Source organism: Sinocyclocheilus rhinocerous, unplaced genomic scaffold (assembly GCF_001515625.1).
Source record: "Sinocyclocheilus rhinocerous isolate Xijiao unplaced genomic scaffold, SAMN03320098_v1.1 scaffold905, whole genome shotgun sequence".
NCBI classification, from domain to species: domain Eukaryota; kingdom Metazoa; phylum Chordata; class Actinopteri; order Cypriniformes; family Cyprinidae; genus Sinocyclocheilus; species Sinocyclocheilus rhinocerous.
The window spans coordinates 1,076,962-1,086,464 of NW_015659390.1; the positions used below are offsets into that span (position 1 = coordinate 1,076,962).

The following is a 9,503-nucleotide window of genomic DNA, read 5'->3' on the forward strand; positions in this document are numbered from 1 at the left end:
TGTCATCTAAGTCTGGCTAAATTGAAGTGGTTTATTTATGCTGTAATGGTCAGCTGCTTGTTAGGATGCTGCAAATTGGAATTTCCATTTTAATGAAAGGACAGAGAGGAACATATCTCAGTGCTGTTAGTTTGTTTTCAGCCTTGAGTACCAGTTTTATAGATTAATACACTTCAGACACTCAAAGACACTATTAAATTGGGCCTGTATCTTTATCTAAATGTCAGTAAATGACAGTTATCTTGTGTATATCAGAAAATGGACAAATGGTTCAGGAATTGTTGCCCGCTTCTATTTCACAGTGTCCTAGCAGGAACTTTAATTGAATAGCTGCCCAAAGTGGGATATGGCTCACGCATGGATTTTTAATAATTTTGTAAGTTTTTAAAAGACTTTTAGAGTCAAATGTCATGCACATGAGTGAAATGAAGGGGAATAATTGGCATTAAACTATCTTAAAGGCATTCTGCATTGCAGGGTTATTCTCAAAAACATGTTATTTTTCACTCATAAAAAAGTAAAATAGTCAAGAAACTCCAAATAAAAGGCAATATTTATAACAGTTTATGAAATAATATTACATGGCTTGACAATACTGTGTATTGTTTTGCACATTGAAATATATTTATATTTGAAATTAAAAATCTCTTGTCCCCTTTAGCTGATATTCATTTATTTGCTATTGTGTGCACAAAAAGCTGAATATGTAATTAATATAATATTCAATAATTTTAAAAGAACAATTTTCCCTTTTATATTTATTTATTTATTTGTTTGTTTGCTGCCAGTTTGTTAAAAATTGTACAAAATAAAAAAAAGGAAAAGTGCAATGGTCATAGTATAGAGAAGAGGCTGTTCAAATATTAGTATTGTGATTTTTTTTTTGCAACAAACTGAATATGGGAAATTTACATTTAAATAAATTATTTTAAAATGATTTAATGCTTCAATCTATTGATTTTGTCTGATTAGTGGCAAATACTCTGAGATGATATTGACACCATCTTCATTAAAATAAAATAATAAAATAAAGAAGAAAAGTTAAGATGTTCTTTATGAGTTGTGGTCATGTTAAGATGCTGCTAAATACTTAACATCAGTTTTTATGGGAGAAAACTGAACTGAATATATATATATATTTTTTTTTTTTTAAATCATTCAAATTCAAAAACTCAAATTGTGTAGATTTACCACTAAAATCTACTTAAAGTAAATCTATATCACACTAAAAAAGTGCAATGCGCATCAACACAAATACATCCTTCTCTAAAGATACTAAATGGCGCTCATCAGCTTGTGATGCTGAGCTGACATTAAGGAACGTGTTCTCACACAAGGAGACAACAGCCTGTAATTTACCTGCATCTCCAAATGCTCCCAATTAAAGTCTAAAACAGCAGGATCCTTGTGCACACCCACTGTGCCACTGCTCTTCTGAGCCACAGGCAGCTGAAGAACCAGGTGTGTGTGTGTGTGTGTGTGTGTTTGTGTGTTATAGCCCAGGACGTCCAAGTAATAGCCTCATAAATCTACTCATGCATAACGCAAAGCAGATCTCGCCGCCATTGGGCCAGCTATGCCTACACCTGCCGTCCTGAACACAGAAGCCAGTCGCCCTCCAGAGGCTCAGTCTGTGGAGTGCTTCATCCAGGCCCGTTTTTGGTGAATACCAAATACCGATTTCGGTCATACAGTTAGCTTAGAGCTTAATGAACACAGATGCTGAGGAACATCCACATGCACAAGCACTTAAATTGATCTCTCACAGCTTTGCATTTCTGTTCAAGAGAAGAATGTGAAATCACTGAGACTTTTATGCTACATATTTATTTCATAATGCTGCATTGATCTGCTCTGATATACAATAAGCTTTTCTTTTTTTTTTTTTTTGCAATAAGCAATTATTAAAACATTAGTTCGTAAAAGCATGAAAACTTAATGCAAAAAAAAACTCATTAGCATAGTGCAAAACAAAATTAGTCAAATAACTGTAATGCAAAAAATCTAATTCTCAGTACTATAATGCAGAACAAAATATTATTTTTGCACTATTACAAAAAATGTATTCGCATTACCATATTGCAATGTCATTGTCATCCCTATAATGCAAAAAATTTAATTCTCATTACTGTAATTTACTGTAATGCAAAAAATGTATAAATTGTAAACGAATTATTATTTACCAACATTTTTAACATTACAACCACAATTATTATATTATGATTTGACAAAAATAGGAATCAAAGACAAAATAGGAAACAAAACAGGAATAAAATATTTGAATACATTAAAGTATATTAAAGTAATGAGAATTTTATGTGGAAAATTAATTGTTTAATATTAATTAAAGACATAAAATACAAATATATAGATAGATAGATAGATAGATAGACTGTATATTAAGGTTAATGAGAATTTTGTGTGGAAAATTATATATATATTTTTTTTTATTTTATTTTTTTTTTTCTATAAGCAGGTCTCTCATTAACATTCATCATATGCAAATTATGTATTAAGTTCACTCCATGCCCTGGCGTTCTTCCAGGGTTATGTTGCTTTGAGGAATTATTGGACGATGCTGATGGTGATGACGGTGACCATGGTGACGATGGCCATGTTGATGGCGTCCATGGTGACGGTGACCATGGCTGCCGTAAGGAAGATGAGAGTGATGATGCTGGTGGTGGCTGTGGTGATGGATCCTCCTGTGATGATGACCACCATGCTCATGACGTCTGTCTTCATGATGTGAATGCAGAATCACCTTTGATTCAACCATCGCTCGTTCTTCCTGAGTAATGTTTGCACACATGGAGTTATAGAAGACGTCCAGATCTATGAAGACAACTCCTATGCCACCAAAGCCTTTCTGGAGCACCTGGACATTAATAAATGCAACATCATCTTCTGATTATCCATCTAGTAGTTTTCATTTCTACATTATGTTACTGCTTTAAAACTACACGTCACTTACCTCTGCTACAAGACTTTGCTCATTTGAGAGACTTGTTAAAGTAATGAACCACTCTTGTCCACTTTTAATGGCCCGACACACCTGAAAGGATAAGCGTTTCAGATGATTAAACAATTTCGCCTAAGCTCTCCCTGAGGAAGCTAATAATTAATGCTAAGCTAATACTGTCTGCGGTTATAGCCTACCTGATCGCCCAGGTATAAGCCCAAAACGTGGATGTGATCCTTCCTTCCTGTCTCTGTATTCATGTCATCATGCTTGAGGTGATCCCTGTGGTGATGCCTTCGACGTGACCGGCGTAGAAAAGCAGACATGGCTAGATTGAGCTTTTGCAGGTCAACTTGCTGGTCCTGCCAGTGTTGGACTGTTTTGTCCTGTCAAGGAAAAGAAATATGAGGTAAACCCAGAATGCTAACATGCTAACAGATAAATATGATTTACCCAAATATGACGGGTCTATATCCTTGCTGGTTCTGGAATAACATTCATATGAAGATCTCAAGAATTATAGATGCTACAAAAGTTCTACAGACCAATCATTTATCCTCTTTGGAAGCAGTTTTAATGGTGTTAGGCCTATAAGTTGCGTTATTCCTGGACCATCAAAAGACGAAGGAATACATCCTACTAAATCTAATCACATTATGTGGGCTGCATTTTGTAGGCCAAACCCGGAAATGAGTTAGCATTTTAGCATTTAGCATTTCAGTTTCCATCATCCTGAAGTCAGTGGGGTTTTTGAATGAGTTTTTGGTTAGATGCTTAAAATAAGGTCTGTGGTGAACACAAACGCAAGATATTTTTTATACTACATAAAACACACAGTATTACCCACCCACTTGTGATTTCTTCACAGCTTTTACTTGTCTTTAAAAAGGCAGTTGCTAACAAGTTGCTAAATGGGACTACAGAGGCTGTCGGGACATTAAACGTCACACCAAACAGGTAAACTTCACTTACTAGTACACTTTCACAGCCTGTGTTGTCAGGAAAAATGCTTTTAAATAAATACTAAAAGAATTGTCTGAAGCTTAATGCTGGTGATGTTGAAGTCATGTGACCGTGGTGTAGTTCGTTTATAGTCTACATTTAGCTTTTTACTTCTGGTGATTGTATTTGGGCTGCAAAATCCATAAAAGTTCTGTTCATTTGTGAAGATTACAATAATGAACAAAGCATGTAAGAATCAGACACTTTTGTTGGTCACAGAGCTTATTTTCTGCAGTAATCCAAAAGCCAGTGGAAAAAATTCTATTGGATCTTTGTCGAGTGAACCAGGGTGATGCTAACATCCAAAAATATGTCATCCTTGAGGCACTCAATGAATTTCAAAGCCAGCAAATAAAAGCCTGTCTCAACAAACTGTAAGAAATTTGAGTCATTTACAATGTATGGTCCATCCTTTTCGAGGTGAGCAGGCAGAATGGAGATGAAGTCCACATACCTTTTGAATGGAAATATACTATTAAGTACATAAAATAACTGAGCACAGCAAGTGCAATATGAATAGTGCGTAGGAACGAGACTCACTGTGAAAGTGTTCGCTCATTATAAGTGACTGCACTGTGGTCAACAGGCTCTAGTACAGACACTGACAGAAGTAGAGGCTGGGTTTCTTCTTCAAACGCGCCTTTTAGACTCTACAGACAAAATGGAAGCTTGTAATAAAAATACACTTTGTTTTTATTAAAGCCTGAAAATAATAGTCCTTACCTTCAGAAAATTTGTGAATAGCTCTATGGTTCTGCTAGATTCAGCAGAAGAAGGGCCATCCAGCCAAGTCACGTCTAGACCGTCTAAACTCTTGTCCTTTAAGTATGTCAATACCGTTTGAACAAAAGTCTCAACACCGGCCTCATTAGCAGACATCAGCTCCAACCTAAACAACAGCAAATGTAGTTAGTCAGGTGGTGCACAGTCATGTGCAATGTCAATATAGTGTCACTATACTGTCAATACACTGTCATGGTATATATTTTAATGAGTTTTCAGATATTCTCTTCATTGATAAGTACATGTAAAGTGGTAAAAATATGATTATTTTTTTTGTACCTTGATGATTTGACTTCCAAGCCAAGCAAAATCTTCAAAGTTGGATTTCTGGGGAAAGTTACATATTTTTATGAACACATTTTTACATATTATTTTAAATAAAGTGTGTGTAAAAGACTAGAATACCGTATTATGATCTCTCACACACACACTCACGTAAAGTAATACTATTTACAATAATAATAATAATACATTTATTCATTATTTTTACAAATGTCTGAATTTTAGCAGTTCAGTGTTATTATCCTTAACCAAAACTAAAGCTCAAACTAAAATGATTAAAAATATTTTTATGAACTGAAATAAAATAGCCATTAACTGTAATAAAAAAATATTTAAAAATATACAAAATATAAAAACTTAACTTATTTTATTTCAGCTAGTTGCCAAGGCAACGTTTCTCATTTTCGTTTAGTTTAAGTTGAAGTACTAAAATAACAAAAATTAAAGCTTAATAAAATATATGGACATCTTTTAAAAAAACATTACAAAAACACACAACAAAAAGAAACGCTAAAATTGTATTTAAAATATTGACCAAAACACTAACAGTAGATTCAGTCAAATAATGAGTCAAGAAAAGATCAAACATCAGACCTCTCCTTCATCTTTCTAATAGTAAGACTGTCATCTTCCGACAAGCTTTGGAGGTAAAGGTCGTCATCAGTGGAGGTCAAGGGGAGGATGATGTGAGAGCACGGCCCCTCACGTGTGCGGTGTGTTAAAACATCCAGATAGCAGGTCAGTCTGTAACTCCTCTGCGCACCTGAGACGTATGAGTGAGAGAAAACTTCAGTGCCGTGTTATTATTGTTACCCTCTAAGCTTACTATTTTAGTTTCAGCTTGTTCTGCCTCTCAAATGTGTCCTTTCTCAAGTGCTCTCTAATCTAGCAGCCGTGTGCTTGTACCACACACCAGCGTCACAAATGCAATGTTCTCCTTGAGAGACTGTTGAATGACAATTTAAACAGGTTGCGAGTGGACTTACCGACTGAAATCACCAGGCAAAGAAATGGAAAAGCTGAAACACAATAGAAAAATACTTATTAATAACTTGATACACTGATAGAATCGAGAATTATATGAAAAATGTTAATAAAGTAGTTTGTGAGACTTGTTTTTTTTTAGTGCAAGTTAGTAGGCCTGTGGTTGTTCCAGCAGCGGAAACCTAAATTAAAAGCCACATCCTGATGTGCGTGTAGATGTTGTTACAGATAATACTCAACTGCACAATTTTAAAGCAACAAATTATGGCAAAAATGCAACATATCAAATGCTTGTCTTACATGTAGAGCTATTTTATGTTATATATTATTTTGTGGTATGCGTCACAAGAATCTGTTATGTTTGCTATAGATCCAAAGCACAGATGACTGAGCAGCATCAGCAATATCTACGTTAGATTTTAATATACACTACTGTTCAAAAGTGTTTGGGGTTGGTAAGGTTTGTTTGTTTTATTGTTTTTGAAAGACGTCTCTTATGCTTACCAAGGCTGCATTAAATACTCCTTGAGAAATATTATTACAATTTAAAAACAAGAAACATTTCTCATTATTATCAATGCTGAAAACAGTTGTGCTGCTTAATATTTCAATAGGAGCCACGATGCATTGTTTTCAGGATACTTTGATGAATACATTTTTAGTAACAAGTCTGTACGCATGGTCACTTTTAATAAATTTAATGTGTTAAAATTCTTTTAAAAAATACTTACTGACTCCAAACATCTGAATGGTTGTGAATTTAAAATATATTCAAGGAAAAATGATTCACTTCCAAGACACTTAGTAAAAGATATGTAAACTGTCAGCAAATAATCTGCTTAAAAAATACCAGTTTAATAACGACGTTTAAATGTCAAAGTTTCACAATAGTTTGAAGATCAGAAATACGAAACAATGCACTGAATACTTGCCTCTGATGAGCTGCATCGTTCCTGAAGAAGTCAGTAGCTGCTGTGTTGTCTGATAAAGGCAGACTATATATTATACACATACAGACACCACTTCCTGTGTCAACACTGGCCCCAAAGTTTCCCCGTCAGCTTCGATATGTAAACTGTCAGCAAATAATCTGCTGAAAAAATACCAGTTTAATAACGACGTTTAAATGTCAAAGTTTCACAATAGTTTGAAGATCAGAAATATGAAACAATGCACTGAATACTTGCCTCTGATGAGCTGCATCGTTCCTGAAGAAGTCAGTAGCTGCTGTGTTGTCTGATAAAGGCAGACTATATATTATACACATACAGACACCACTTCCTGTGTCAACACTGGCCCCAAAGTTTCCCCGTCAGCTTCACACTTTGCTGATGAGAAGCCCACATCCTGATGAATGCAGGGTTGTACAACAGAGGCCTGTGCCATCCTTCTACACATACTTATATTATATTACATATTTATATTAAAACAATGCTGATTATATTTTCTGAGGCAGCAAAATTAGCTAATGACACTGAACATTGTTAACTTGAATATTATTATTTGAACAAACTGAAAAAAGCTTGTACATTTTCTGGCAATAGATTTCTGATTCAAGGAATACAGCAGTTCACCCAAAAATCTAAATTTGCTTAAAATGTACTCACCCCACCACATGCCATCCAAGATGTAGATGACTTTGTTTCTTCATTGGAAGAGATTTGGAGAGATTTAGCATTGCAAGCATTGCTTTCACCTGAGAAAGCAATATTATGGATAGATGACTTGTATTTTAGTCAGAAACAATGGTTTAAAGTAAAAAATGTCTTAATTATTAAGTTATTACATGCGGCTTTTCACTTCACAAGATGTTAAATGATGGACTGGAGTTGTGTGGATTACGTGTGAATAATTGTGATGTTTTTATCAGCTGTTTGGACTCTCATTCTGACGGCACCCATTCACTGCAGAGGATCCATTGATGAGCAAGTGATATAATGCTAAAATTCTCCAAATCTGTTCAGATGAAGAAACAAACTTGCCAACATATTGGATGGCCTGAGGGTGAGTAGATTTTAAAAAATAAAAAATAATTTTAAAAAAATTTTTGCAACCTAATCCTATTAGGTCTGAAATAACTTTTATTCAGAGATAATCAATGGAATTACATAAAAACTGCACATATATGTATACATACATCTGATGTGGTTTTACATGCTATATTTATGTATAAACTGCAATTTCAGAACTTTACAATTGTCAGACTGATTTTTAGTTAAAAAATGAGTCATTTAAACGTAGGTATGTTAAAAATTAAGCCATGATTTTTCGAGGAGTACTTACATTTGAAAAATGTAGCTTCTTACACTTGATTGAGATTTAAGCAGACTTCAAGGACCCACCACATTCAAGGACGCCTGTTGAAACCTGATGGGCTTAAAGACAGTGTTGCCAAGTCTGCGGTTTCCCCGCGGAATTGGGCTACTTTAACACTGTTGCCGCAGGTTGTTTTTCATGTCCGCGTGTGGAAGTGACTCCAATAACATGATGTTTATCTCCTGGAATGCGAATTTTAGCAGGGGAATCCCGCAAAAAAACGTGAAACGCTATTCGGCTAGTTTTGAGTAGCAATTGGGTGTGTTTTCTTGTGAAAACCTGGCAACCCTGTTTAAAGACCGTGATCCTCTTCCTCACTCCAGATTAAGCTTTGTGTTTTATCCAGCTCAAAAAGCATATCGCCACCTCTTGAAAAGGAGTGCATGTCTGTTTCAGTCTGTATACATATTTTATTCAAGGTTTACATTTGAGTTATGATATAAATATCAGCTCACAATGGTGGGTCTGGCCTACAGAGCTTCACAACACCCGTTTAGTCAAGAAGGCAGCAGATATAAGCCAACATTTAAAGCTATTTTAAAGCAAATGTTAACCACATAAACGCTCACCACATAATACTTAGCAACTAATAGCAACTCAGTTTTGTGTTTTTGCGACTTTGGAGCCCTCTAACGTTAGTTAAGTGTGTGGAATTCACTGTCGTAAATAAAGAACAGACGTGCCTGTATGTGGTGAGTGTGGGAAAGAAAAAGAAGCCATTCGTTGTATTAGTTATTAGAGGTCAGAGTACCATCAATATCGTTTTTAAACTGATATTTCAAGGTAAAAAAAATAATAAACCCGTTTTACAGCAGCAGATTCACGTTGAAGCGGTAGTAATCTAGTAAAAGAATATTATTGAACTGCTGCCCCCTGCTGGTGAGACGTTCAAACACGCTCAAACTTACAAATACAAACTTCAGATCAATGAACATCAAGAAAGGCAACTTGGAATTTTGGGATGGATTTAAACAACAGTACTTTAATCCCCTTCAAAAGTCTCAGTGTAACACATACTGTGCAAAGTTTTAAGCTGCAGGTAGTATAACTGTAATCAGTGACGAGTCTGCATACAGCTGGTTAAAAGCAATATGGTACAAAACTGCTTTACATACATGCTATAGAATGAAATATTGTTGGTAAAAGTTCAGCATTTTGAAGGTGACCCCTTCTA

The 9,503-nt window shown here is 35.1% G+C and overlaps 1 protein-coding gene across 2 annotated transcripts; it reads right to left on the reverse strand.

Moving 5' to 3' along the window:
• Window positions 1-2,194: 2,194 nt before the first annotated feature.
• On the reverse strand, window positions 2,195-8,395 carry LOC107723773 (chitinase acidic). Of its 2 annotated transcripts, XM_016532484.1 has the most exons (11): window positions 8,297-8,395; window positions 6,946-6,994; window positions 6,016-6,048; window positions 5,624-5,792; window positions 5,027-5,074; window positions 4,688-4,853; window positions 4,505-4,614; window positions 4,361-4,418; window positions 3,160-3,348; window positions 2,975-3,055; window positions 2,195-2,878 (listed from the first exon to the last, which is right to left on the reverse strand). In XM_016532484.1, the coding sequence occupies exons 2-11, from the start codon at window positions 6,959-6,961 to the stop codon at window positions 2,519-2,521; spliced, it is 1,230 nt and encodes a 409-aa protein (XP_016387970.1). In that variant the 5' UTR covers window positions 6,962-6,994; window positions 8,297-8,395; the 3' UTR covers window positions 2,195-2,518. The 2 variants fall into 2 exon arrangements, with proteins under 2 accessions (XP_016387970.1, XP_016387971.1); XM_016532485.1 differs by lacking the exons at window positions 6,946-6,994; window positions 8,297-8,395 and adding an exon at window positions 6,745-6,832.
• Between the last annotated feature and the right edge of the window lie 1,108 nt (window positions 8,396-9,503).

What these genes read in the sequence shown, in the direction of transcription:
- LOC107723773 (XM_016532484.1), bottom strand. An exon ending in AATGAGCGAACACTTTCACA is followed by an intron (nt 4,419 to 4,504) that starts GTGAGTCTCGTT and finishes TCCATTCAAAAG; the next exon opens with GTATGTGGACTTCATCTCCA. An exon ending in AAAAGGATGGACCATACATT is followed by an intron (nt 3,349 to 4,360) that starts GTAAATGACTCA and finishes TTTCCTTGACAG; the next exon opens with GACAAAACAGTCCAACACTG.